We start from the raw sequence: 26,626 nt of genomic DNA on the forward strand, positions 1-26,626 counted from the left end.
TGACACGCACGCCTATGTTCATTTCATGCCTATACCACCAGGAGCCGATGAATACCCCTTCGAACATCATAGTTCTAATCCATTACAGCCTTTCTTGACACAAGAAGGTGAAGATGAAGATATTACCGAGGAGCCAGTGCATTTGGCGTCCGCAGAGGAAAAGAAACGCCGATGGTGGAGAAACGCGGTATTGAACGTGTTGTTTATTGCATCCTGGTGTGTCTTGAAAAGATTGTAGAATCGCATATATGGCTGAATCCAGCCCTTCTAATGGACCCTTTCCGGACCTCGCAGGTTCTTCTTTGCCACCGTGCTCTCTGTCTACAATAAATGGATGTTTTCAGACAAACACATGAACTTCAAGTTTCCCTTGTTTGTCACAACGCTTCATATGTTTGTGCAATTCGCACTATCTGCGGTTCTTCGAGTCGTTTGGCCACATCACTTCCGTCCAGAAAAGAGTCCGCAGCTCGAAGATTACGGGTGAGTAGGCCTTGCCCACGCTTCGCAGCCTATTGCTTGTTTGTATCACGTATGGCGGACCCCGCGGTTCTTTAATATCGCTATTCCTTTCTGCCGTCAGTTTATCTCCTTCCGTTCAGCCTCACTGAACAGTCTTTTGCGTTTTAGGAAAAAAGTAGTTCCGACGGCTGTAGCCACCAGTCTAGACGTAGGACTGTCCAACTTCTCCCTCAAAACGATCTCATTGTCTTTCTATAGTACGTCCCGTTACCGTTAATTATCGTTTTGACGCCCCTGATTTCTCCACTTTCTAGCCATGTGCAAATCTTCCTCGCTTATATTCGTTCTCCTCTTTGCCTTCTTCTTCAAATTAGAAACGTTTTCTTGGCGCTTGGTCGGAGTTATCTTCCTAATTTGCGCAGGCGTCCTTCTCATGGTTGCGACTGAAACACATTTCGTGCTCCAAGGTTTTCTTTTGGTTATCAGCGCTAGTGCCTTGGGCGGCCTACGCTGGGGCCTCACTCAGCTACTGTTGCGGAATAAGAAACTTGGTTTGGACAACCCTGCCGCGACTATTTTCTGGATGTCACCTACTATGGGAATTTCTTTGGCTGTAATAAGCGCTGTTATAGAAGGATGGGGCGCCGTTATACACAGCGGTTTTTTTGCCACTTTGCCAAAGGCCCTGGAAACGATCTTCTACCTGATGGCCCCCGGTGTCGTCGCATTCTGTATGGTCATGAGTGAATTTTAGTAAGTGACATTGACGGCTCTTAATTTGGACTCTTGATTAAGGGATTGTTTATAGTATCATTCAACGAACGGGCATGGTGCCAATGTCGATCGCTGGAATAGCGAAGGAGGTAACAACGATTACTATCTCGGCGTGGTTCTTTGGCGATGAGCTCACACCGTTGAATATTACCGGTGTAGCGGTCACAGTTTGTGGTACGAGTTTTTCTCCGAACTGTCAGCGCCTTGATCGTTTACGGTTTAGCAAATACCGCTCAGGTATCGTCTTATTCACGTATCATAAGTATCGAAAGTCAATCGACTCGCCGGTGCCATTGGACGCACACGGAAATCCTATATTATCAGATGAAGAATTTCTTGATGGTGATCGTGGACAACACGTTCTGCTTGGTGACTCGCTGCCATTAACAATGACGCGTGGCAGTGGGGAGTTTCACGGCGTGCGCTTATATTTTACGTTTGAGATGCCCGTTACTCACGCAGACCGAAACACAGGACATTTCTTCGGCGAGCTCCCGCCAATTGTTATTCTCCGCCGAAGAGGAAATTGAGACTGACGACGCGACGCTTCCGTCGGCTGCGACAATTCGACCTCGAGCGGACCGACGGGCTGCCAAACGGAGTTGGACACGATGATCTGCAATTGCAATCACTCGAGTCCTCGGAAGAGCAAAAAGCATGGGCTTCATAAGCCTTCATATAGAGGTGGGCAGACAGAGTGAGCATCGGAATTTGGAATAGTAGCTTACGGATTCACCACATAGATGACGCAGATGTAATTTATTCAGGTCCGAAAGAACGAAGGGGGATTGCGTTACATATCGTATACCGAGACGGCCTCTGTGTACCCCCTTGTCCCCATTTGCATGCGGGGCTGTGTTTTAGTGGACCACATACCTTCCGATCCATCAAGCGTGGATGGCAATCAAGATGGGACTTGCACCAACATTATTGAATCCGTGATCGTGGTTCCTGAAGTGTGTTTGCTTCGAGTCTAGACAGAAGTAGGGTAACGACTAAGAAATCCTCGAGCATGGCCACACGTGGGGAGAAATCTGGATATGGAAGACGTACACGAACATGACTACGGAGTATGGAGGTGGATTTGAGGATACGGTGAAGGAAAGGGCACGAGAAAAGTGACTCAGCGATCCAGGGTAAACAACAAATGAGCCGGCTCGGAGGGACAAAAAAAATCTGGGCCTACTATTTTATGTGCAAGATGTGATCACCGCTACGCGCGCCACCTGTTTGGGCGCACACATGGATGTGGGCTCGCTTGAAGATGGTAAGCGAGCAGCAAGTAAAGTGATGGGATGCCAGACATGGTCGGAAATGGAATGATTGGTGATTGGACTGATTACAAGGGATCAAAGAGATTTGTTTTTTTTTTGAGAATGCGATGATTGTGATATTACTGTATTTTGGCATTGGCTTATTACAGGTTGCCACACTTTTGCCACCATTTTGCATTGATGTTGCATGTTTTCAAAGATGAACATGGGTGATGATGTGATGGGTGACGTAAAAATCCACGCTACACACGCTGTAGAAGATCAGCCACTTGGATGGACTGCAGGCTAAGCGACTGGCGCGCGCAGATGGACTGTCTGCAGGATGCCAGCCAGTTTGCTTCGAGCCGAGTCGACTCAGTTCGGGGGACGCGCTGGCTCGGCTGAAATAGTACCGAGTACGCAGGATCTTACCCGCTACGTTCACAGATTTCTGCCGATTTCCTGATCCCAGCTCCTGTCTACTTAGCCCGGCTCGAAGATCCGAGTCGGATTGGGCCAAGCTGCCCTACCGTACGGCGGCTGCCAACGAATGACTGGTAATCTGGATACCGTTTGTGTCGCCGATGCCCGCTGAAACTCTGGATATTTCTGGTACCCTTTGATGCCTTATTTTGCCCTTATTTTCCAGCTATCATAGAATATAAATGAATTCTGTTACACCCGTGACTCTCGCAACTTCGGCCTCGAGGTCCAGGTACTCCATAAAAGCCATCTGAGCCTTACGACTTGTTGGCTCGAAGCTATCCCAAACTATCCCAATGGACGACTCCTTGCAATTCATTATCGAATCCCCTCAAAATGCCCAGGGTCACAAGAAACGCCCGCGTCTTGTAACCTCTTGCGACAATTGGTCTGTCCTGCCCTTCATCTTTCGTCCCCCCCTCACTGCTGACTTGTTTCAAGTCGTTTGAAGAAGATCAAATGTCTCCAGCCTTCCCCAGAGACAAAGTGTGAGGCGTGCAAGACTGCCAAAATCCCGTGTCGGTTTCGCGACCGTGAACGCTACTTTGCAGAACGAAGTCGTGCTATTGCTGGGCCATCCGGGGGGCAAGGCTATGATGAACGGTACGTCGCCACATCATCTCCCAAACACGTTATCTCACGTCGTCCAGGTCGTCCGATTCTTCCCTAGACGCCTTTTCTCTTTCTCCTTCACACTCTTCTTCGCTGAGGGCAAGCGGTGTGGTCCGACCCGATGGCGAGTCAAGGGGACGTTACCCGTCATTCTCCTCTGATCCGCGTCCGTCTCATCAGTAAGCCGAATCCTGTGCGTGACATGTTGCAGCCCGCTCACGGCGCGCTTAGCTCCCCCTCGTCATCAATATCATCTTACTCCCATTCCCGAAGTAACTCCCTGGGTTACAATTACATGTCATCGGACGGGTCGCCCATCTATAACAGCTCGCGTTCACAATCACCCCAGCAAAATTCCGGCGCAGTTGTTCTTTTCGATTCCGACCAACAGCATCCACACCCTACCTTGATGCCTAACTTTATTGGTGTGCTGTTTGAGCGCATGGGCAGCGAGTTCAAGTTCTTTACATATGGTGAAGTTGCGGCAAACTATGGTGCAAGGCGGCTCTCCGCCTTACTGTCCAACTCTATTGCTGCCTTGGCGTCTCAGTATGTCACATTTGAAATCTTCTAAAACCGCGGATCACTTACTGGTTCACAGATACACCACTGTTCCCGAACTTACCGTCCGAGGGCTTCATAATGTCGCCAATGCATACTCTGAACACGCCAAAGTACGTCTATCTTCCGGTGCAATACCCCATATCGACTCAACGAATTCCTAGCAACTTTTGCACCTCATGGGGCACCCTTCTCTTGACACGCTCCACGCGCTGATTCTCTTGTCGTGGTATGAAATGAATAACAGCAGGACGTCGGGTGCGTGACCTATTTGTCGCTTCTAATTTTTTCCTCTCACACATATCTCAGCGTTTCGATCTTATTATCAGATGGCAATGAACATGGCTGTCGATCTGGGTCTCAGCAATCTACCGGTATCGATGTCTGTGGAAGACCAAAAGAAGAAGGATACATGGAATGCTGTATTGCGTCTGCATCACCTCGTAAGTAACAATTGAAGCTGTAAATCCAGGGTTGGAAGCTCAGCATCTTCTGCAGCAATATCCTGACAGACAATCGACATGACACTTGCATAACGCAAAGTGTACAGTACCCAGGCATTAGTCGTGGTTATTCGGTATCCCGTCACGTATGTCGTGGGGGGACATGTTCTTAATCCATTATAGTAGGCTTCTCTCGCAGTAATCATGAGATTATTTTTATACTGGAGAGGACAGCGGCCATAGGCGCACTACCTGCTTTACACAGCCTGGCCTTTGCCTAGTTTGTGCATTCGATTGGTTTGCTGAATGACGACTTGGCGTTGCTATACTTAAGCCTTTCGGAATCATATTTCGGATGTAGCGCCCTGCCCTGGACAACGTATTACAAGATATTCAGGGGTGGAGCGAATATACTGGATGCTGTTATGCGTCCAATTCATATAACTCGAAAAGATCAGCTAACGGATTGTGAAACGAGAGAGCCATCGCCAATTGTGTGGACATTGCGGAAACGTAAGAAATCCTCGCACGGCCGTTGGTGAGGATTCTATTTACTGAAGTGAAGACCTCGATGAGCAGAGAGAATGCTACCTATGTATAGGACACAAACGGTGAAGATCGAAGAAGGTTCGCACTTTTCCATCCGAGCCATCAGGGAAGGCTAATATTACGGCCTTTGGTCCGAAGCGCACGGTTTCCTTTTGGGTCAAGGCTGTCATCTCCCAAGTTCACATCATCTGTCAAACAATTTGCCTCCGATTCAAATGTTGGGCTAGTACTTGAGCCTAGGTGGATACTATCCACCGCCATTCTTTCTGGACGCCATGTCCGTCCCTCTTGACATGGGCGCCGGACTCGAGACTGCAGCGTATTTGCGTGTAGCCTCACTTGCAGTTGCGTTTTACGAGTAAGTGCGATGATCCCTTCCCAGAATGAGCCGCTTCATAGCGCTCTCCTTGATAGCTTTATACAGACGCTTCCCTCCGCGTATCGGTTCTATAAAGAGCAATGGGAAGCTCCGCGACTCTTGTCAGTGCGTTCCGAGCCAAGTTGGACGTGTTCATAGCCTGATCTGCAAACAGGGTGTCTTCACTGCTGTTTTTCCTCATCCAGCAGGTTTCGTGCTAATTCATGAGCGCTGTTATTAATTCTTGCATTCAGATTCACCAGTATCGTCGTGATCATCCTCTCATCTGTTGGATTTTTCTATACCCGATTCACAGACGCGTCGTGCGCCCGTTTTTACGCCCTGCCTTCGATTTTTAAAGGTGGACTTCTAAGTGCGGTACCGAATACTAATTACTAATCCACGTTGCAGTCCTCCAGGCCATGGTCTCCCAAGCAATTCTGGGAATCCGGTGAGTTGATCCCCAGGCAATCGGAAGCCACAACTCAATTGAACTTTGTTTCCAAAGTGCTTACAATCTTTCACGACGATCGAGAAAGATACTGTATACCCTTCTCTTTCTTTATCTAAGTGCATGTGTGGTGTGTTCCTTCAGGATTCCTCTACAACGCGGGCCAGTTCAGTTCAAGGTTCTTTTCAGCTGCAATGGATATCGACTGTCGCTAAAAGAATATGTCAGTATTCATTCCCTGTCTTCTACAAATATGTAACCTTGCTTGTTCAGCATACCGCGACCCGCTATACGTACGCCTAAATTTTTATTCTCCTTGGCCCTTTCTTCTAAATATCCTTTCAGGGGAAGTGAGTGCCTAGCCAACTGATGGTGACTACCTTTCCTAAACTGCGAAATCAAGTTGTCGCGCACTAGTTTCGATGTGGCCTTTTGGGGCCTGGAATCATTACGCGGTAGCCATCACGTACGATGTCGCTACCACGGCAATATCTGTCATATACCTCCTCAAGTTCAAACTCAACTCAACTAGCTCCATGTCAGCATTTCGTTGCTGTGCATCCCACCCTTGTTGACTCTTCCTAAAAGCATGTTAAAGCTGCAGAAAATGTAATCATCTATCTCTGAAGTGACAACTGTGCTAACTCGTGCGGCGTTTTAGGATGCTATACGACGGACTGGGTTACTTCTCAGTTTTGACCGGTATTATAGCCATTATTCCTCCGATAGGAAACTCACCAAATGCTTCCAGGGGTCAACGTCTTGAATTTGGTACTCTATCAAACGAAACAGGATATCCAGGTACGTTCATGATTACGCAGTATTCAAAGTGGCATGTGGATACTAAATTCATAGCTCGTAGCTGGCCGCGTATGTATTACCTTGGCGGTGGGCATCACAAGCCACTGATCATCGTCTAGGACTTCTATCGGCTATTGCGTGACGTGGATTATGTCGCAGCGATTACTGATCCACCTACACGGTGAGTACAATTGGAATAGCCTGCGCAAGTAACCTGACTCATTCCAGACGTATCGCGTGAACGACGCATGGAGACTATCAACACGGAGATGACCATAACACGGGACATCGAGAATGCACGGAGTGTTAGCCATGCATTGCGGTCTCAGTTCCGGCCCAAGAGCGGACTGAGTTTCGAGCTAACTATACCAGACTTTGATATGCTCACTATGGATGAGTACCCAGAAACGCCTGAGGTCCACGTCCGAATTGAGAGGACCGTCACAACGGAACAAGGGATTGCGACCGGTTTCACGCTGGAAGATTATTCCCGTGAGGCGCGTCTGCAACGTAGCAGGCATTGACGGTGTTCAGACGAAGATGGATTTTTATCACTTTAAATTATTGACTAGTAATTAGGTCACGGTCGGCTTTTTATGATTATTTAGGACGCTTTTATATGGAGTTGTCGGGTTTTCTGGGAGTGAGCCGTCAGAAGAACGTCGGACCGAAGAGCCGGCGGAGCCGGTAATTCCGGCGACTAAAAAGTTCCTTTTCCCAACTGCGAATCCGAGCTTCGATCATGAAACCAAACTGCCACGCCGCTCATAATGTTTTTGATACCCAACATAAATTCGGTCCCGGTACCCATCTTCTCCGCCTTGAGTCCTTTTATCCATACACCACGTTTTTCTCATTTTTAGTCACACTTAATTCTTTATTGAATAACCGCATTCGACAATGAGGTACTGCCCGGCCAGTAAGTACGTCTTTGTCTCTCCAGCACAGAAATATTAATATGTGGCGCGTAGTGAATGCATTGCTCCGCATATGGGGATAATAGCACTGTCTCGCCAAGGCATCAGACTACTCAGAACTGGTCATTGAGCCCGGGACAGGATCGCCCTGTCGTCAATGACATTGATCACAGTTCATTGCCGTGCAGGGGGCGACGGCGACGTGGTCGGAGTGGTCGGAGTGGACTCACCTTCCGCTTCAACGTTGACCGTGAAGACTTCCCTTATTCCCGGAGCTGGCCTCCATTTTACCCGATTTCCTGCCTTGAAGGCACGCTATTCCAATAATGATACAGCAACACACTTCTCTTGATGGTCCTAATGTTCTACTAGAAATGCCGTATACGGCTAAGGAGATTCACGGAATATCCGTAAGATTCTGTCCTTTTCATGATTGACATGATCTAACGGTTCTTTAAGGCCCTTATCATTGTCTCCTGCATTTCGCTCGTTGCGGTAGTTGGCCTATTGGCTGTTATCGCGGTGCGGCTTACTCCGCTATACGTGATGTGGTGCTGACGTCCTCCAAGATCTCGGCATTTAGCACCAGGTCATCTCTGGATGAACATTTGTTTGTTAGGACACACATAGCGGCGTATTTCATCTGCTTGCTAGTGTCTGATCTGATTCAGGGTTTGTGATTCGCCACCTTTCCATCGTCTTTTCTGATATTGATGCGCTAGCTATTGCTTCCATTCTGAATGCTGCCTGGGTACAGTCTTCGGGCGTTCATGTTGGACCGCTTTGCACCATTCAAGGTACTTAACATTACCTTATCTCTGATATCGATCATACAGCATCCACTTTTCAGGAGCGCTGAAGCAAATAGCTGACGTTTCAACAGCATTCTGGACGCTAGTAAATTGTTCCATCTTCACGTGAGCGTCTATTGCTCACATGCGTATCTAGACTATCGCAGTTCAAACATTTTTCCTTCTGGTTCTCGACCTGCACTTGAGACAATTCATCTTGTGGATGACCCTTGTTGCAGGCTGGTCTGGCATTTTGACCTTAGTGCTTGCTGGTCCTGCTACCCTGAACGTTCACGAGAGAGGGCCATATTGTTAGTCTATTTCCTTACGAAAAGATGGCTCTTTCTTATGTCTTATTATTAGATGGAATAACAGGCTATTGGTGCTGGATCACAGATGCATATCCTTCAGAACGAATCACGTACGTTCAGAGGTTCCCTTTTCATTCATCAGCGATGCTCAAAAGGATTTTAGACTGGATTATATATTTGTGGGTTCTGCCATGTGATCTAAACTATTGTCTTCATAGCTTTTCTTAGATGTTCATAGCTGCCTTGGGGAGCCTCTTAATATACACGTTCATCTTTCTCCGACTGCGTGGACACATTGAAATGGACGGATGGACACCAAACCGCTTTCGGCTTCGTCCCGTCAAGAGGGTAGGAGATTGGCGAACGACGGATTCAGATAATGAGGCTACCAAGATAGCCAAACGAATGGTTTTGTGAGTATTCGTACGTTATGCTGAACACTTCGCGGACTGAGTCGGGGTTCCCAGATATCCAGTTAGTAACTGTGCATCACACACCGAACCGAACTCTTAGTATGTTTACAGATCGCGTATATAATTATGGTTCTCCCCATAACGGTAACGAGGTTCATGGCCTTCGCCGGGCAAACCGTTACGCTTGAAGCGACGATCTTTAGGTGCGGTGCAGATTCGCAGCTGAAGGCCAGGCACTAATCCGCAGTTACAGTGCTACCCTGTTTCTATTATCGGGAACCGTTAACGTAGTCCTTTTTGCAACGACCCGGCGCATTTTACCCGTTCCGTCTATGAAAAAGAAGAATTTCACTATCTCACTGCCCCGAGTTCTGCAGCCAAGCACGAGAGGTGTTTCCGATCCAGATCCTTATTACACGGAGTCAGAAAGCGCATACCATAGGACACCCCCTGCGTCCCCAGGTCCTTCTTCTTACGTTCCGCCGCCTGTTTCGCCGCTGCGAATTCATCGAAGGAAGACACCGACATCGCCATACGCAGTCACCCAGATGCCCATTCCTGAGCCTGCATCTGTAGAACAAGACGTGTCTTCTTCGCTACCACGATCTCATCCTCCTGATTTACACGTTCCGCAACGGAATGGTATTGAAAGCATGTACAGCTACTACGATGAAGACGACGTCCTCAATAATTACGACGACGTGAGTCTAAACTCCGGCGACACCCCAGCAGTAGAACCCCTGGAACCCAGCTCGGAGAGCGAATACTCAGCACAGAGCCGATGATTCTCGTACCCTCTATGTATCTTAGTCGTCCATGCCCACTATACGTTAATGTTCCACCCATTTCACGTCAATGTTCTAAGTGCATGCGTACAAGCTCAATCCCATGGAAGCTTTCCTTGGAAGATAGTCGTACTCGGGGAAGGGCAGTACTCAAATAACTCCCTCAATTCCGGAGAAGAGGTTAAGTATGAATGGAAGCGGGAAAAGGGATTTCGCGATTTCCTTTTCGCCAGCAAGTCCGAGTGGCATCCGTAAAGGTCTTTTGAGTAGGGAAGATACCCGTTCTGATGCTACATAGAACGTCAAAGGCTCGTGGAATTGTGATAAAACAAAAGTACTCACTTCTCCTTGTCTAGCAAGAGCACTGGCTTCCTCAGCCTGTGGGTCAATACCGATATAGTGAAATTTCTCCCTGGGCCAATGCACTGCAGCACGATGGAGATCCGTAAATCGGGCACGCTTCATTTCATATCCGACAACTGTAATGTGGTCTGGATAGTGGCCAGAGGTACTCGTGAAAGCGTGCAATAGAGAAAAGAAGGTTCTGAAATGAGTCGAGAGCATGATTCTCCGTCGTGGCTCGATGGAAAGGACGTGACGATTCTCCAAACACGTTGGAGTTCAAAGCCAGTCGCAAGTAGGATTCTGCTTCGGTAGTCGTTGAACTGGTTCGCGTTTGTCCACTAAAGCATAAAGTGAATCAGAGAATCTGTGAATCCTCTTGGAACGCACATACCCACTAAAAACAACAAGCGCATGTTCATCTTTCAAGGTAATCTCCGCCCTGAGTGCGATAGGTTAATGGTTAGCTTGCACGTCCGGAACTCAAAAGAGACATGACGACGTACCCACGTGTAATATGTCGGTAGAAAGTATCGACTCGATTTCCTTCTCGTTGGTATGGCTCCAAAACCCAATCATCCACATCTAACCGTGAGGCAGAATTGGCACCCCTCCATATGGCATGTCCTGGCACGATGACCAGATGATTCAGATTCGCAAGCGCCCTGTGCCGTGCGATAGTGGAGACGATACTGTGAGGCAAAGGGGAGTCGGGTGTGGGTGCAGCTGAGAAGTACAAGGAGAGGTTTACAAGGAATGAAATGGCAGAAAATGCTGCCAGTAGAAGCACGGCCAGGTTCGTGACGCGAGCCCGAGTGAGAAGGCTGTCGAGTATCCGTCGACGGGATTTGTCAAGAGATCCCCCTTCTCTACGAAAAGGGCGCCGAGAAAAAGAAACTGGTGTGGGCAACATACAACAACTAAAGACTTCGCTATTAGCAAAACAAAACAAATACGTCGAGAATTCGTTACTTAGTACAATAAAGAATGAAAGGCTCGCCTCCAGTCGTGCTTCGATCACTCGTCACCCAAATGTGGTGGAGAGAAATAACTGCCAAATACGGGCAGTCTTCTCGGGATACGATGTGGGCCGTCATGTGGAAATAATATTTCAATGCTAACCCACTTCAGTCCGTCTTAAATAGACTGCAGAGAAAATAGTACAACAAGATGCAGCCCCCACTATCACTGGTTGTTGAAAAACGCCAACAGTCCCTCTGAATCCTCAGGATACGTCTCTCGCTCAATCTGCCACGCCTGCAACCGCACTTTAATAAGCTCATCCCAAAATACCGTTGCGTCCTGGTTGTTCTGGCTAAGAAACTTCCTAATGTGTTTAAACCACTGCTTCACCAATCTGAACCTGGCTTCCACTTTCATGTTTTCGGGACAGGAAGGCTCAAAGGGTGGCAAGCCTTCTTGGTAAGCGAACAAAGATATTTGGCCGAACCAATAAAATGGTAGAGCTAGCAAAATTGATCAATTGAGGGCAATGAAAAAAAAGCGATCAGAGATACCGTTATCAACGAACGCAGGGTCGTTATTAGGATCACCGGTCTTAGGAACGTCCGGCGAAGCGAGCCAGCTCTGAAGCCAATTGTGCAACGCGTACTGAATTGTGTATATTTCTTTGGCGACTGCGGCTTGATCACTTGTATTGCCTTGCACGGGCATCCGGCTCTCAATACACACATCGAAAAGGTTACGAAGGATGGCGTGGCATAGCACAAAATGACCGAAAGGGGTGATAGCCGTAGGCTGCGACAGCAGCTGCGGATCTGCCTGCAACATTGAATCCAGACACCGCCGCATATTGGGACCCGCTAATCGCATTTGAACAGAACCATACGGCGAAACCGTCTGTAGAACAGCAAACCATTCTTCAGCAGACTTGGCCGTCCAAAGCGCATCTTCTCCTGGAAGGTTAATCAGGTATTCTCCGATGCGATAGGATGGGGCAGTAGCAAAATAGATTGCATGGCAACAATCAAGGAGATACGACTGTGATAAAAGCCTATTATTTATAAGAGTTAACGGTAAGGACTTGGCGACGATGGAAAATGTGACAAACCGTTTCGTCATTTCAAACATAGCCCAATCGCGCCAAGCAGCATCAAGGTTCGAGGAATCTATGTTCCCAGGCTCCCATGCCGCGTTTCGATGGAGGAGTTCAGCACGACGTATCATCTGTGAGGTATTCATGGTCAAACGATGGCGGTATACTCCCACGGACTTTAATTACCTGGACAAGCATACCATGGAATATTGTGGATGAGGAACGCTGGTCAGACTTTTGATGAAACAGTCCGATTGTCTGAAGAAGTAAAACGGCAAGAATTAACTCTGACGTCTCGGCAGAATCCTTCGGACTGGTCGCCTGTTGAGTTGTTAGTCTATATAGCCAAAGAGTGACAATGAGTACAACTCACAAATGCTTGCACCAACGAATCTCTTGCCGTAGCCAGGGTTTGTTCAATAAATGCTCCGGCCTTTTTCGTTTTAACGTAGAGGGCACCACAAGCTTGCATGGCATTAACGAGTAAAGCAGGCTTATTATCGATGGTGAAGGTCGGTGCATGCACGATTGGCATTTGTACCAAAAAAGCGGAATAAAAGAAATAAACTAGGTAACGAGTCAGTTGTAATATTGAATCATTGTACTAGGCACGCACGATAGTGCTGTAATTCAGGTGAAAGTGTATCGATGTTGGCGCTCGAAGCGCCAACGGGAGAAGACCGCACATTGCTTACGGCCGGCTGTACAGGAGTGCCGACAGAGGCGTCCTGAGACAGGAAGCCGATGCTCTTGAAGAAGGGTGTCGGGCCTATGTAATCGGTCGCAAATATGGACTGATCCGGCGTGTTTCCCGTATCCGAGCTCCTTGGGCTGTCCTCGGGGCGTGAGAATGAATTGGGAGATGGAACGCGCGGCATGAAGATATCAGTGAAGAACGGCTCGAAAAAGTCGTTGCTATAGACTGATGCGAAGCCGCTACGGCCCATCTCGTCCGTCTGCGGGGTAGACAAAAGGCCGGAAGCTGGAGCATGTAGATCGTGGCCCTGGGTTGATGCAAATCGCTGAAGAGCGTCCGAGACAGTGTTGCCGGAGGAGGAGCCTTCTATAGGCCCAAGTGTCCGATCTAACGACGACGATAAATCTGCGAGAGATGGGAGGGCGGGAGGAGTCGGGGGAGGATGTGAATTTGTAGGAGAAGTCGATGCCTGAGCCGGCTTGGCTGGCGTTACAGGCAGGAAGACACACTCCTTTCCTCTAGAGACGCACTTGGAGCATGGTTGCTGACGGTCGCATTTTATTTTCGACTCTGTGCAGGCAACACAAGATTTTCTTCTCGAAGGATCCTGCCTATAAGGAAGAACGAACTGAGTACATTGAATAAGGAGAACAGACAAAGAACGCACTCGGTGTTACATCGCTTCTTATGCCGCGCCAGTAGATCGCTGCGAGTGAATTGAGAGCTGCACGACTTTTCGTCTACCGTCAGACAAATGACCAAAGTAAAGGAATGCCATAAGACGTACGTTGCAGCGATGCAGTCGTTCTCCAGTATCTAGACAAAGCGCGTCAATGAACGTGTTCAGGGCAAGGCTGACTGAAGCTTACTCACGAGTGCGGAGGTGTCGATTCAGGTGGGTGGTCCGGGTGAACTTGGCTGGACAATGTGGACAAAGCTTCGTCTGGGGAAGGATAGGGACATTTCCCTTGTGAGACCGCATTTTGGATAGGGATCCATCCTTTTTCCTGAATTCCGCTGGTTGGCTTGCTAAGGGAGCCGGCTCGACTTGGGCCCTTTCAGCTGGCATTATTGAAGCAAGCAAATGCAAGAAACGCGGGCGTCCGAGGTGGGCCTCCACAAGATGTTGTGGTAGGAAAGAGAGTCTTCGAAATAGGGACTAGGTGAAGGAGTAACGAACGCCGGTCTGAGGTTGCAGCGCCGTAAGGGGCGTGTCCCAAAAAGGAGCGGATACTTCCACAATGCACAAAATTCGAAGAATATAAACCGACGTTTTAACGACATCAAACTACATGAAGAGAGCGTCGGCAACGGCAGATATATGCCGAGAGCTGGCGGTGTATAGATCGCAAAGGTAATACTCTATTTCTCAAACTCCCTGGATATCGCCCACCGTACCGCTTCCTCGACATCCTCAGCTTCATGCGTAGGCTTGTGAATTGGAGAACCGTGGATCGGATCATATACGCCAGTGCGGACCAACACAGATGGCCACCCCGCACTGTTGGCACCCGCGATATCTGAACAATAAACTTTCAAACCGCTTCTGTTCACGTATTAAAATGATCCAGACTAACCAGACTCAGGATTATCTGTTCACAGATGTTTCATTTTAGCAAGAAGGCAAAGAACTGATGGGGAAGATGCGCCTCACCTCCAATCATGTACCTATATAATCAAGTTATGAGTAAAGCGTATTATGCTGTCAGGCAGGACCTACATTGTGGGTTTTGTGGAATGGCCATATAGTAAACGTATCTGACTCTCCAGTATGCTTCTGGCATATCGGTAAGTCGCCTCCGTTGGCTTCCCATACTGGACATGAGGATACATCCTGCCGGTCAAAGCCTTGTGGAGGGCAACCGGCATTAGAGATGGGCCGTTGAGAAAGGTTCCAAATTACCTGCCTTGTAAACAGCCTGGAAAGCCTCCTTGAAGGCGCCCTGTCCTAACCGCGGTCTAGGAAAGTCGCATCTCCATATTAAATCAGGATTGCAGAAGACTAGTTCCACAGGTTTAGTCAGCTTGCCATATGGGCCCCCGATGATACCGTTTGATTGTATAACATCACATATGATCTGGACTGTTCAAAAATGGTCACCAGAATATTCGCGCAATGGAATTTACGTCTCCAGATGGACCGCTTACTGTCGAGAGCCCAGTTACGGGGGTCATGGAAAACGAAAATCGCCGATATGGGCGTATTCGAAAAGTCCACAGGCTGAGAATACGCATGATGAATCATTGGGGCAGATGAACAACGATAAATCCTTACTCTTGTACTCTCCTTCTCGGCTGGAGTAAGTTCATAAAAGGGCCATACACTGCCGGAAGGTTACGATCAATTCCTCAAAGAGTAGTGTTCCATGGCGAGCGTACGAAGGGTTCCAAGCTAGGACATCCAGCATTGTATGAGCCTTCTTAAAACCATAGCTGAAATTTGACGCTCAAAAAGTAGCGGAGTGACAACATGAAAATTCACGAACAGCTCGGCAACCTGACGTATTTCATCGCGTCTTCCTCCCAAGACAAGGACGTGCTCATTAGCATACCGGGAAACCTGCTGTTGTAGGATCGTATGCGCTTGTACGCATTGGCTCGGTGTAATCTGCATAGAACGGATCAGATACGCGCCAATATAGTATGGGCATGGGTACGAACTTTGATACCTAGTTTGTCAGATAGGCCCTTGGCACGAGCACTTTCAGAGACCCCGCCTCCATTGGTCAGCTGTAGTCTGCATCAGGCGACCTAGTTCAGCGCGCGATATCATCCCACGAGCTTACGAGAATGAATGGTATTTTTCTAAACTCGGATGCTCAGTCCACCGAGGACTTGACGAAATTTCTGCGGACTCACTTTTTGAATGAATTGTTACCTTCAAGGATTTGCAAAGCTCGGTGTGCTGGGGGGAGTGCATGCGGCCCACGTATCAGGACGCCATCCTTGAAACAGACCCGTTAAAAGACTGATGAGATACTGAGCTCAGATCCCACTATATCAAACGCGAAAGCTAAAGGTGGCGATTCATTGAAACGCCCAACAGAACTGCCTGAGGGAAGACCTTGTAAGTCCTCCAGCAAAGAAGTTGCGACAACGCAATGCGACCTTGGAGATGTCTACGACCAAGGACAGAAGATTTGCTAAGTAAGGGGGAACATCTAAGTCGATGAGCTGGACGACACCGCAAGCAAGATAGTAGCATGAGAGAGTCGGAGTAAAGTGGTTGCAGGAACGGCCGGGCCGATTTCCTTAAAGCCACGTGGCAAGACGCGTCCGTTTCCAAGGAATATCCTTCCGGGACCCAAAGGATTGTAGATATCCGTCTCGCGAAATATTCAGATTGGATATCCTGTGTCGCCAAAGATGGTTCTCTAGGTTCAAAGGCGCGACGAGCGACGGTTCTCGCGGGCCGTTCTCCAACATTCAACTGTCACGTCACGCAGTCGCCCTTCCAACCAACAGCAACCAACTTCAACACTGCAAGCTCGCTTTAAGTATCGACGAAACGTTGGTAGCGTTTCCTACCAGTGCATCCATTTATATCGTCGATACACGGCGAACTGAAGCCTTCTACGTAGGCGGTATCATGGTTCCTAAACATCTTTTCCCTGCTCGTACCGGAGAATCTTCTCCTTCAATCACCCTAGAGAAAGGCGCCTATCGAATGCGAGCACCAGCTCACAGGCCTTTTGGCACCCAGCTGTTCACAAGTACTCCCATTCCTCCAGTCACCACCCGTCATCAACGACGAGCGGGTACATCAAACGGTCGCTGGGTCGCCTTGATCATGCTCTTAGCCTGTGCATCCATCGTCAGCTTTGGCGTCGCGTATCATCTATTTTTAACGAGGTGGGATCTCCTTGGCCACAATCGTTTTCGACACAACGCTGATTCCATTCAAGTCGTCGCATTTAATTCTTCTCTCCACCTACCAGACGCAAACGAGAAATTTCTGGCATATCTTCCCCATAGCGGATTTCACAACCAACGCATAGCGCTAGAGAATGCCTTGACCCTAGCCTACATGTTGAACCGAACACTCATTGTCCCTCCAATTCGCCTTGGCAGTCACCCGATCCGTTATTTTATTTTTGATACCCTGGCGCAGTTCCTTTCTCTCTCTGGGAAGGAAGGTTTGCGTCATTGTGCTCGCCTCCCTCGCCATGTCCCCATACCGCCAGAATGTGCCGATTATCTTGATTACACTCATATACCCTGGGACTGGCTTGTCAATCTTACTGACATTCAGAAACACCAACGTCTGATTCATCGCTGGGACCTGACGAACGGTTGGATCCATGACCGTCTTGGAATCTTGCAAAATGAGACCCATACGCTGAAGGACAACAGCGCATATCACTTTCGCTTCACAGACCGCCCTATAAACGATTCCATGGTGGGCGACAAATACAAAAAGAACATTCATATCCGTGACCTAGCGCTGTATCCGCATAGGCTTCTTCAATTCGGTTCACTCTTTGGTTCAACTCGGCTGCGACTAATGGATCCTGAGAATGTTCATGTACGTGGAAAGGTCCGGCAGAGCATGACCTACGCCTCTCCGGAACTTGTTCATGCGGCAACCCTCATAGAGAGGAGTATTCCTGGAACATATCTTGGTGCCCACATTCGGCTTGGTGACGGTCCATTTAGGAACCGACGACACGAAAATACCCGGCTTCTGTGGTGGCACCTCGTTCATGGGATTCTCAACTACAGCACGGAGGATACTCTTGCATTAGAGTCCATGTTTCTGTCACCCTCTGATCCCGTTGGCAGGCTACAAATTCCTCCTGATTTCGCGAAGCAACAGAGAGTCTCACTACCCCCACCTTCTCCCAATACTGCCTCCCGTTTTCCTTGCCGTGGTATCCGACATACGGCGTCGCGTCTTTTCGCTTTGAATACACCGTTGTATATCGCAACTGATTCTAACGATCCCACCAACGATCCAGCGTTGTCCCTACTTTTGCGCACATTTCCCTGCACTTTCTTCTTGGAAGATTTCCCAGAACAGACCGCTGTATTGGATTCACTGGTTAACGAATACGATGGTATCAAGCTGAAGTCATTCCTATTATCGTTTTTGGATTCGATGGTGGTGGCAAAGGCGTGGCAAGTGGTGGGGACCAACGGAAGCACTTTTAGTCAGTTTGTTCAGGATGCCTTGTGGACCACATATCATGGATTAGACATTGTTCAAAGAGGACGTTGAATTCGTGTTCGTCCATAGGCGCTTATCGCCCCTCCTCACATTCCATACATACCTGCCGATTGTAGCATCAATAATGATTTGATCTCCGGTCGTCCAATTTGTCTTGTCAGACCGGTCTCCCCATGTACGTCGTTTTGACGTCGATATCGAGGCTTTTTCGCTGATATACTCGGCTTTATACCACAGAGTGACATTGCGGGATCTGTATCGCCCTTTGGTTGCACATCGTCGTCAAGCATCAGGCAAAGCAAACGTTGATGATCAACAGCGTCGCTGCGATGCCACCTCCTAGGTTGTTCCATTTGCTTTCGTATTTATAGCGATTGTCCTGGTTTTTGCATTGCTTTCTCCTCTTCCCTCCGGATTTCTTGAATTGCGCCTCCCTGCCAGTTAGCGATGTCGAGTTTCCAGGACCCTGCCTCCAACACTATACGGTCTTTTCCACCGGAGTTGCCTCAGTCACCACGATCTTCTTCAGCTTCTCGTCAGCCCTCTCCTCGCCTGCCACCGTCCCCTCGTTGCCTCGATGGACGAACAGGTATTCAACTTTGCGAGTATCTACTTAACCTCTCATTTATACCTGGTAGGTGAAGACTTGGACAAGTGGTTCACGAAGTTCGAAACAACACTGGTGGGTCGAGATTGTGATTGACTCGACCCATGGCTGAATTTATGTCGCAGGAGAACATGGCTGTGGCCTCTGAAGAACCAAAATTCAAGGAAGAGTTGGGCACTATTGAGCAGTGTTTGTTTTCTGCCGCTGTTATGCTTCAACCCGCTAACACAAATTGCGCAGGGTTCAAGCTATTGTCAGAGAGCGAGCAGACCGCCACTATGTATACACTGCTTCAGAACGCCAACCCTGGCCAATTGCGTTTCTTAGTGGCTGTCCTTCAACAGATGTTTGAAGCCAGTAACCCTTCACTCCGTACGTCGTCCCAGTGATTGATGCCATCCGAACCATGAAACTGACGATATGATGCGTAATTCAAAAGCTGAAACCCCTGCGCATCCAGGTTGGCAGCAACCGTCCCGAAATATGCGCCCCCCGAGTTTGAACTTACCCACTCCTGCCACATCTGGCGCCACTACATTTAACACTCCGGCGACGAGCCGGGATCCAATCAATGGGAGCGTACAGACGTCTACGGCCGAGCAAGGCGCTCAGGAAATCATCGTCAAACCGACTGATGAGAACAGCTGGGCAAGCATGGTTAGCACTCCGAATGATATCATGTTCAAGAAGAGATCGGATGTTTCCCCCAATCCTGGCACGCCAAACTTGTTGAACGGCGGCACTTTCCCGGGTCAACCTGCTGGTTTTAACATGTCCATACTCAGTAGTATGGGATTCTCAAGTGAAGCACAGATGCTTGCTATTCAGTTGATGATGAGCGGTCTGATGCAACCGCAACCAGCTGGAGCAGCGAAAGAGAATACCCCACCACCGTCCCAGCAGCAGCGACAGCAACCTCGATCGCAGTCACCTGCAGGTGCATCGTCAAACTGGAGGGCCTCGAGCACTTCGCGGCTCCCTGGGAGCGCGTTGAGAAGCGCTAAGACCGTGCCGAAGAGTGCTGGCTTGAAGAGCGGTGGTTTAAAAAGTGCCGTATCAGTCAGCAGTGGAAGTGGCGTCACACCGAAGGAGGACGACATCAACCCGCAGCTCTTAGAAGACGTACCCGCGTGGTTGAAGAGCCTGCGCCTGCACAAGTATACGTCCTGTTTCGAGGGCATGAATTGGAGGGATATGGTCGAGTTGAACGAGGCTACCCTTGAAAAGAAGGGTGTGACTGCTTTGGGAGCACGGAGACGGTTGGTAAAGACTTTCGATGCGGTGAAGAAGAAGATGGGCATGGCAAGTCCGACTAGTCTCGGTCCGGCAAGTGCCAGTGCAACCATTGCAACGTCTTCAGCGTCTTTGCCGAGTGCGACTTTACCTGTTGTTCCACACAGTGCCGCCCCATGAGATGTACTGGTTGCATCCTAGTCATTTAAATAATTATTCTCAAGCATCGTGTATTCATACCACTTTTCGTCGTTTCTTTAAATAGCTTTACGTTTACCATGCATCTCAAATGCTGCGATGAACGCCACTCCAGTAGATTGGTCTATTGATATTATTGGTCCAACTGATCCTACCGTTATCTGTCACATGCATTGATAACGAGGGAAAGCATTCTTGCTGCAGGTTGCTTACAACTATCATCAACTATGGCGACGACGATTGCAGTGATCGCCGCAGGCGCTATGGGTTCTGCAGTGTCAAGGAAACTAGTGCAAAAGGGCTGCACCGTCCTGACGAATCTTGAAGGACGTTCGGAATCTACACGTCGAAGGGCACTCGAGGCCGGTATGAAGGAGGCGACGTATAATTCGATTGCCCGGGAGGCCAGTATCATCCTCAGTATCCTGCCGCCAAGCGATGCGTTCTCATTCGCGGAAAGCTTTGTCAAAGAGGCGAACACGGTGTCGTCCAAGGTTCTGTTTGCGGATTGTAATGCCGTGAACCCTGAGACGGTCAAACGTATTTCAGATATATTTTCGGGAACATCCATGGCCTTTGTTGATGCAGGGATCATCGGAGGTCCTCCGAGGGATGATTATGATCCAGTATTCTTCGCCTCCAGTGATGATGCCGAGCAGCTGCGAAAATTTGCGGGGCTCTCGAAATACGGACTGAAAGTTTCGGTCTTGGAGGGGGACGGAGCGGGAGTGGGTGCTGCCAGCGCCTTAAAGATGTCCTATGCGGTAAGATCAACGTCTATTGAGATTCCTTATCCCTTGGAGATGCGGATATATCAACACCCATGCTTATTTATTTCTATCAACAGGGCATTACGAAAGGAATGATAGGCGTGCTGACCACGATGTTTCTTGGTTTGTTATTTTCAGTGCATCGTGTTGATGTCGACCTAATTCCAGACCAGGTGCCCATGCGTCGTCGCCTGCCACAGCGAAAGCTCTCCTCAAGATTCTGCAGGAAACACAACCTAGGGTCGTGGAACACGCGACGCGATCGATACCAGGTATGATCCCCAAGGCGTACCGGTGGGTAGGCGAGATGGAGGAAATTGCAGGGTTCCTTGGACAAGGGGAAGGAGATACATACATGGGAATAGCCAAGGTTTACGAAAGGGTGGAAACGTCGTTGAGAGGAAATAACGCAGATATTGAGGTACTGAAAGGCATGGTGGAGGAAGCGAAGAAGTTGTAATACCTGTACTCGGAAGGAAATGGAGCCAGTTGAATCAAAAGAAACCGAAGGAAATGAAGGCAAGAAGGCAATTAGAAGAATTTGTCGCTGCTTGCCACCCCTGGACCAGGGACCCTTCTACCCCGGTGCCTTTCCCACTATCCCACAAGTCCAGCCTTTTTTTCTTCTTCACTTACCTTGTCCTCCGTCCCGTAACGGCAGCGGTTGCTGATGTCCAGTTCGCAATATTCACAGCAAATACGATGTCCGTGATGACTGGATCCCCTGCACCAGCGATGCCGACCGTTCCACATGAATCTTTTCCTAGGCGAGCGCCATCCTCGTCTATACCGAGCGTTGCCATTTCTCGTCAAGCTTCTACGTCGTCTGCCAAAGGAAAAGTCTCGGAGCGAGTAAATGGTGCCACCACCCCTCAATCACCCACCTTTAAGAGTATGCGACAATCGAGAAGCAGCACTCCGGCCCAGGATGGCGATGATACGACTTGGGGTTCCAATTTCTGGGTGACGCTCGTTGATCCTCAGGTATGTCTGTTGTAGAACTACTATTCGGATGCCGCCCTGATGTCAGCGATCACGTAGACGCAATCCTCAGTTCTATGCATGTCCTGCGACCGGTCAAGTCAGTTGGGACGCGCCTGTTGGCAATTTCGTGTGCGCAGCTATATCATTCAGTCACCAATCCTGGCGTAACGGTATTTCTCCTTCAGATTGCCACCGAGCGCAGAGGGTGAATGGTGGGAGTTGAGTGATGAGAGTCGCGGAGGCTTATCCTACTACTATCAGACGAAAACTGGAGAAACAGTATGGGAAAGACCACCAGGTTTCGTAATCCCTCTGGGTATCATTCAGGCAAGTCATTTTTGACGCTATCAATATATCTTAGTCTGTGGCTGAAACCCTTAACAGAATTCGGCTCTGGGGCGGCGTTTGTCACACCGTCTCTCCAAATCCATGGCTTACGACTCTGCATTACAGTCCCAAACCCTGTCACCAGAAAAACCGGCTTACAGGCGTTCCAACTCTTACGCGAATGGTCAGGACGACATGCCAAACCGAAAGTCCCCACGTTCAATTACCCCCGCCAAAAGTCCGGCTTCTACGAAAACGAAAAGCCCCCCTGCACGACGTTCTCTTTCTAACGACCAATACCACAATACTAATAATCTGAACGGCTCCAGCCGTCTGCATACCCTCGCCCAGCATTTACCCCCGATACCTGCATCTCCTTATACTTCAGATGCGAATTTATCATCCCCAAAGCTCAAAACTTTGACACCTTCCAGCAGTAGTCCCAAACTCAAGGAAGACGCCTTGAGACGCTCGTCTAATAATTCCACTCCAGAATCATCCGTTCGAGCGAGATCAAAATCATCATCATATCTATCTCATCGTCCCCAACTTCCACAGAGCCTCAATGCTGCCGTGGAAATGCTTAGTTCCACTTCTGAAAGTAGCCATACGTCAAATCAACCTTGTTCTCAGACCGGTACCAGTAGCGTACAGGCATCGCCTACAACACTTGACAGTTCTGCAGCTGAAAAATCTGGGAAGCGAGGAGCTCCAAGCCGACCGATCCCGCCGCCACCAGGGGATTCGAAGACGGGACGGAATCCGCCCGTGAGGATTAACGGCAAGGAAATCAGCGGCCCTATTCTAAACTCAGGTCAGTATATCCCTCCAATCGACGATAGTCGCCACTAAACTGATTTTGATTTTGACATGTAGTCGCCACATTGGAAATGAGTCCGGTGAAGAATCGAGCAACAGGCAAGCCTATCCTCATACAGCCCCGCGTCGTGTCGCTCGATGCTGCAACAGCGACTCTAAGTTCTGGGTACGGTATTAGTTGTATTCGAGTGTATAAAATACGAGTGTTGAACGATACCGTAGGAAAAGTTATCCGGTTCTTCCCCACGATCTGGCTTCCGACATCCTACAATTCGCCGAATCTGATTATGCGAAGCAGTATTTTTCCACTCATCGTACAGGGTTCATCTTTCGACGGCGAATTCCTGTCGCACAGATGATGTCTTGGCAGAAGGTGATTGGAAGTCCTATACTCTGATACCGACACTCATGCCTCCTTGTCTAGGCCCCCTTAGCTTCTCCATTGCTGGCCTTGAACCGTACTTTGAATAGAGATGCAGTCAAGATATTTAAAATCATACAGCACATAATGGGTGATAGAGAAGGAAAACCGGTGGGTGTGCGGGTGCCCTCCGATGCTCTTTCGACTGTTTCATCAAGTAACACATCTTCCGCATCTCTGGCTTCGAATACAGCAAGTATTCTAGAGGAGGAGAGATGGATTCTGGGCGAGGGCTTGACCCACGGAGAACTTCGTGACGAAATATATTGTCAACTCATGAAGCAGCTAAGTGGCAATCCCAATACGTTCGTGGGCTTTTTTCTTTTATTGGGTCAATGCCTGACGTCCCATTATCACAGGGAGAGCGTATTCCGAGGATGGCAGTTGATGTGTGTCCTTCTCATAACGTTCCCACCCTCCAAAAACATAGAGACGTATGTGCGGGGATTCATGCAACAGCATCTGTCCAAGCAGGAGGGACGCGTAGACATTATGGCGAAATATTGTCTACGACGGCTGTCTTTCATCTCGAGGAAAGGACCCCGAAGCAAACCACCAAGTACTGCGGAAATTGAAATAGCTTCTGTGCGTAGGAAAAGTCTACTTTTTCCCTTTTTTCTTCATAGCTGATGTCGTGTGTAGGATGCCGCATTTAATCCGTCTACATTCGGCGAATCACTAGATGCCATCATACGATTGCAAGAACGCAATTACCCTCATCAAAAAGTGCCAATCATTCTTCCCTTCCTTGCAGATGGCATTTTGGCGCTTGGGGGTACGAAGTCGGAGGGCATTTTCCGTGTACCTGGCGATAGTGATGCTGTATCTGAGCTCAAGCTACGCATCGATAGAGGGTACTACACACTGGACGGTGTGGATGACCCTCACGTTCTCGCGTCTCTCATGAAGTCCTGGCTTCGAGAGCTTTGTGATCCCCTCGTTCCCGAGGAAATGTACAACGAGTGCATATCGAGTTCCAAGGATCCCGAGGCGTGTATCCATATCGTGCAACGTCTACCAACCGTCAATCGACGTGTTGTACTCTTCGTCATCAGCTTCCTTCAATTGTTCTTAGACGACAGAACACAGTCGTTGACGAAGATGACGCCCGCTAACCTTGCGCTGGTAATGGCGCCAAATCTTCCTCCGCTGCAACTCGGATTCGATGTCTATCGTGTACACCTAATACACAGTTCGTCTTCGCTCCATCTATTTCATCACGTTACTGATTCGTTTTCAGGTATGAACAGATATTCGTGTACAACCTTCTGCTTTACCTTAAGTGCGGTGAGGTAGACATGGATTACATTCCTGCGCATGGACTTGGTGCAATTCCAGCAGTCTCTAGATCGCGATCGTCGAAATCGCGAACTCGACGTAATCGTTACTGACTCCACCCTTCACATTCGTTTTATTGATTTGCTTCTTGACTTCCCCATCTGCAACGGTTTTCTATATTAGTGGTGGATTTAAAACTCCTTGGCTGCTTCTTTCTCTCATTGTTGTTCGTTCCTCGTTGTAAATGTAGCATTTATTTCACTTTCACTCCTTTTACTGTTTCAAGGAAGCCATACGTGGTCATTTCGAATATTTTATACCCAACACAACAAATCATGCGCAGGATCTAATACAGTGCGCAAATATGTACCTTTCCCAGCTAGATGAAATGATGATACTTGTGACGACTACAGATAAACCTTACGTAGCTGCAAATGCGACTAACGTAGGACTGTTTCTTGCTTCTGCAAACCGAATCTACACCAGAACAAACGAGAAGGAATCAATACAATTTCCCTGCCGGGTCGTCCCATTTATCGAATCCCCATTGATCATCGACATCGTCGACCATGGACGAAGACTTCCACTCGTCCCACCTTGGCTCTTTTTCAACCTTCGACCTCTTTTTCTTCGCAGCGGTCAGCTCCTCAATCTTGTTCAACAGATTCCATGACTCGGTGCTATCTCCCAGCGGGTCCTCCTCCATCCACAAGCTCTTTTCACCGACATCACGTCGCACCTCTTCGACCAATTTGCGTGTGCTAGCATCTATACCGACACCGTTGACAGTCATTTCTTGCAGGGCGTCATGGAATCCTTTGAGATCACGGAAACACCGCCATCTGGTCTTAAGGAGTTCGTTGTAAGCCTTGGTCGTGCATCCAAACACATAAGATATGATAGAGAGATTTCGAGTGTAGTCGAAGATGGACAGAGCAAGGTGAGGATCACTGTATTTGTCGCGGAACGTCTGCATGAGGAGGGCAATGAGGTCGGGGTACGCTGGAGATTGAAGCCGGGGGACTTCTTTAATTTCTGAATTTTCCATAGCCAGCCGAGATGCTGCTTCACGTCGCACCGAATCTTCAAACACCTCCCTCATAGCCCAGTCAAGAAGCTGCTGATCCGTGTCGCACATGTCCATCTCCTCCTTTTTCTGGTCCAAAAGATTTTCTTCTTCCGTAGTCCATTTTATCTTTTTTGAGTGTCGTCGAAGCTTGGTGAAGAGACCACCAAGATCGTCGTGTTGTAGATCGACGTCACGCTGCTTTCGCGACTGTTCAGAAACAGCATCAAATATCATGTTGAACATGTCGTTGAAAGCGCTAATTTCCCGGTTTGTCATGGCCTGTCTCCGACCGCGTCTGGGGCCCGATTGGGATACCACTGGAGGCTTGTCCGCAATGTCCTTGAAAACGTGGTCCCAGGCTGAGGATTGCGATTGTGAAAACATGGACTGAAGAGGTCTCATGTTGGACTGTTTGGCCTTCTTCACTATGGAAATCTGTCAGAACAAGTTTGGAGGTAGGAAATTTTACATGCCTAGCAGCCAGCCGTGTACTGGAAAAATTTTCTCCATGCGATATACCGTAGACTGTTGGCAACGAGGATTAGAACATACCGTTAGTATTGGCGGGGCTGTATAGCTATGAATACCAATCTTCAGAAACAAATAAAACACTCTAACCTGGCCATAGAGCCTTGTGTAATGACTTCGACTGATAGCGTAGCATCGTGGTAAAAGCCAAGATCACTTCGAAGGC

General features: G+C 48.7%; 13 protein-coding genes across 13 annotated transcripts; 9 read left to right on the plus strand and 4 right to left on the minus strand.

The window, feature by feature from the left end:
* The first annotated feature begins 3 nt into the window (after positions 1–3).
* On the plus strand, positions 4–1,844 carry EV420DRAFT_1762341 (triose-phosphate transporter family-domain-containing protein). Its single transcript, XM_060480698.1, has 6 exons — positions 4–216; positions 295–483; positions 631–719; positions 777–1,215; positions 1,271–1,410; positions 1,474–1,844. The coding sequence occupies exons 1-6, from the start codon at positions 26–28 to the stop codon at positions 1,764–1,766; spliced, it is 1,341 nt and encodes a 446-aa protein (XP_060332906.1). The 5' UTR covers positions 4–25; the 3' UTR covers positions 1,767–1,844.
* Positions 1,845–3,268: 1,424 nt separating this feature from the next.
* On the plus strand, positions 3,269–4,670 carry EV420DRAFT_1640513 (uncharacterized protein; the record flags this gene model as incomplete). Its single annotated transcript, XM_060477109.1, has 8 exons — positions 3,269–3,360; positions 3,414–3,575; positions 3,623–3,763; positions 3,816–4,133; positions 4,186–4,258; positions 4,310–4,403; positions 4,455–4,588; positions 4,644–4,670. 8 exons carry the CDS (start codon positions 3,269–3,271, stop codon positions 4,668–4,670), a joined length of 1,041 nt encoding a protein of 346 aa, XP_060332907.1.
* A 630-nt stretch (positions 4,671–5,300) lies between these two features.
* EV420DRAFT_1529705 (uncharacterized protein) lies at positions 5,301–6,169 on the plus strand. The gene is made up of 6 exons (XM_060472561.1): positions 5,301–5,495; positions 5,552–5,617; positions 5,671–5,856; positions 5,907–5,946; positions 6,004–6,076; positions 6,136–6,169. The coding sequence occupies exons 1-3, from the start codon at positions 5,413–5,415 to the stop codon at positions 5,714–5,716; spliced, it is 195 nt and encodes a 64-aa protein (XP_060332908.1). The 5' UTR covers positions 5,301–5,412; the 3' UTR covers positions 5,717–5,856; positions 5,907–5,946; positions 6,004–6,076; positions 6,136–6,169.
* On the plus strand, positions 5,905–7,425 carry EV420DRAFT_1529723 (uncharacterized protein). Its single transcript, XM_060472562.1, has 12 exons — positions 5,905–5,946; positions 6,004–6,076; positions 6,136–6,169; positions 6,220–6,239; positions 6,292–6,296; positions 6,350–6,484; positions 6,535–6,555; positions 6,608–6,648; positions 6,698–6,747; positions 6,809–6,816; positions 6,867–6,928; positions 6,976–7,425. Exons 1-12 carry the CDS (start codon positions 5,918–5,920, stop codon positions 7,269–7,271), a joined length of 774 nt encoding a protein of 257 aa, XP_060332909.1. The 5' UTR covers positions 5,905–5,917; the 3' UTR covers positions 7,272–7,425.
* Positions 7,426–7,847: 422 nt separating this feature from the next.
* EV420DRAFT_172837 (uncharacterized protein) lies at positions 7,848–10,039 on the plus strand. The gene is made up of 12 exons (XM_060479874.1): positions 7,848–8,074; positions 8,124–8,186; positions 8,234–8,336; positions 8,387–8,461; positions 8,515–8,561; positions 8,613–8,766; positions 8,819–8,876; positions 8,930–8,945; positions 8,995–9,179; positions 9,234–9,240; positions 9,291–9,382; positions 9,433–10,039. The coding sequence occupies exons 1-12, from the start codon at positions 7,991–7,993 to the stop codon at positions 9,962–9,964; spliced, it is 1,416 nt and encodes a 471-aa protein (XP_060332910.1). The 5' UTR covers positions 7,848–7,990; the 3' UTR covers positions 9,965–10,039.
* A 20-nt stretch (positions 10,040–10,059) lies between these two features.
* EV420DRAFT_1640517 (uncharacterized protein) lies at positions 10,060–11,219 on the minus strand (the record flags this gene model as incomplete). Its single annotated transcript, XM_060477110.1, has 5 exons — positions 10,060–10,254; positions 10,307–10,508; positions 10,564–10,647; positions 10,701–10,748; positions 10,813–11,219. 5 exons carry the CDS (start codon positions 11,217–11,219, stop codon positions 10,060–10,062), a joined length of 936 nt encoding a protein of 311 aa, XP_060332911.1.
* A 142-nt stretch (positions 11,220–11,361) lies between these two features.
* EV420DRAFT_173003 (fungal-specific transcription factor domain-containing protein) lies at positions 11,362–14,261 on the minus strand. Its single transcript, XM_060479899.1, has 9 exons — positions 13,933–14,261; positions 13,847–13,875; positions 13,727–13,791; positions 12,979–13,670; positions 12,736–12,929; positions 12,549–12,683; positions 12,378–12,493; positions 11,824–12,320; positions 11,362–11,772 (listed from the first exon to the last, which is right to left on the minus strand). Exons 1-9 carry the CDS (start codon positions 14,126–14,128, stop codon positions 11,492–11,494), a joined length of 2,205 nt encoding a protein of 734 aa, XP_060332912.1. The 5' UTR covers positions 14,129–14,261; the 3' UTR covers positions 11,362–11,491.
* Positions 14,262–14,323: 62 nt separating this feature from the next.
* Positions 14,324–16,375, minus strand: EV420DRAFT_1529764 (HAD-like domain-containing protein). The gene is made up of 14 exons (XM_060472563.1): positions 16,168–16,375; positions 16,056–16,111; positions 15,919–16,004; positions 15,846–15,864; positions 15,721–15,789; positions 15,546–15,667; positions 15,439–15,492; positions 15,335–15,383; positions 15,208–15,280; positions 14,967–15,142; positions 14,780–14,907; positions 14,714–14,727; positions 14,637–14,651; positions 14,324–14,579 (listed from the first exon to the last, which is right to left on the minus strand). The coding sequence occupies exons 1-14, from the start codon at positions 16,262–16,264 to the stop codon at positions 14,422–14,424; spliced, it is 1,116 nt and encodes a 371-aa protein (XP_060332913.1). The 5' UTR covers positions 16,265–16,375; the 3' UTR covers positions 14,324–14,421.
* A 273-nt stretch (positions 16,376–16,648) lies between these two features.
* On the plus strand, positions 16,649–18,277 carry EV420DRAFT_1267139 (uncharacterized protein; the record flags this gene model as incomplete). Its single annotated transcript, XM_060467370.1, has 1 exon — positions 16,649–18,277. One exon carries the CDS (start codon positions 16,649–16,651, stop codon positions 18,275–18,277), a length of 1,629 nt encoding a protein of 542 aa, XP_060332914.1.
* Positions 18,278–18,571: 294 nt separating this feature from the next.
* EV420DRAFT_173505 (uncharacterized protein) lies at positions 18,572–20,369 on the plus strand. The gene is made up of 4 exons (XM_060479995.1): positions 18,572–18,908; positions 18,959–19,022; positions 19,074–19,205; positions 19,273–20,369. The coding sequence occupies exons 1-4, from the start codon at positions 18,804–18,806 to the stop codon at positions 20,244–20,246; spliced, it is 1,275 nt and encodes a 424-aa protein (XP_060332915.1). The 5' UTR covers positions 18,572–18,803; the 3' UTR covers positions 20,247–20,369.
* Positions 20,370–20,491: 122 nt separating this feature from the next.
* On the plus strand, positions 20,492–21,494 carry EV420DRAFT_1266900 (6-phosphogluconate dehydrogenase C-terminal domain-like protein; the record flags this gene model as incomplete). Its single annotated transcript, XM_060467357.1, has 3 exons — positions 20,492–21,028; positions 21,112–21,157; positions 21,208–21,494. 3 exons carry the CDS (start codon positions 20,492–20,494, stop codon positions 21,492–21,494), a joined length of 870 nt encoding a protein of 289 aa, XP_060332916.1.
* A 434-nt stretch (positions 21,495–21,928) lies between these two features.
* EV420DRAFT_1267394 (uncharacterized protein) lies at positions 21,929–24,976 on the plus strand (the record flags this gene model as incomplete). Its single annotated transcript, XM_060467387.1, has 10 exons — positions 21,929–22,018; positions 22,065–22,147; positions 22,204–22,349; positions 22,491–23,159; positions 23,222–23,330; positions 23,387–23,537; positions 23,589–23,890; positions 23,945–24,170; positions 24,228–24,781; positions 24,826–24,976. The coding sequence occupies 10 exons, from the start codon at positions 21,929–21,931 to the stop codon at positions 24,974–24,976; spliced, it is 2,481 nt and encodes an 826-aa protein (XP_060332917.1).
* Positions 24,977–25,123: 147 nt separating this feature from the next.
* Positions 25,124–26,624, minus strand: EV420DRAFT_173551 (uncharacterized protein). Its single transcript, XM_060480002.1, has 3 exons — positions 26,551–26,624; positions 26,406–26,501; positions 25,124–26,352 (listed from the first exon to the last, which is right to left on the minus strand). Exon 3 carries the CDS (start codon positions 26,332–26,334, stop codon positions 25,366–25,368), a length of 969 nt encoding a protein of 322 aa, XP_060332918.1. The 5' UTR covers positions 26,335–26,352; positions 26,406–26,501; positions 26,551–26,624; the 3' UTR covers positions 25,124–25,365.
* Between the last annotated feature and the right edge of the window lie 2 nt (positions 26,625–26,626).

Source organism: Desarmillaria tabescens, assembly GCF_030435595.1.
Source record: "Desarmillaria tabescens strain CCBAS 213 chromosome Unknown EV420scaffold_11, whole genome shotgun sequence".
NCBI lineage: Eukaryota > Fungi > Basidiomycota > Agaricomycetes > Agaricales > Physalacriaceae > Desarmillaria > Desarmillaria tabescens.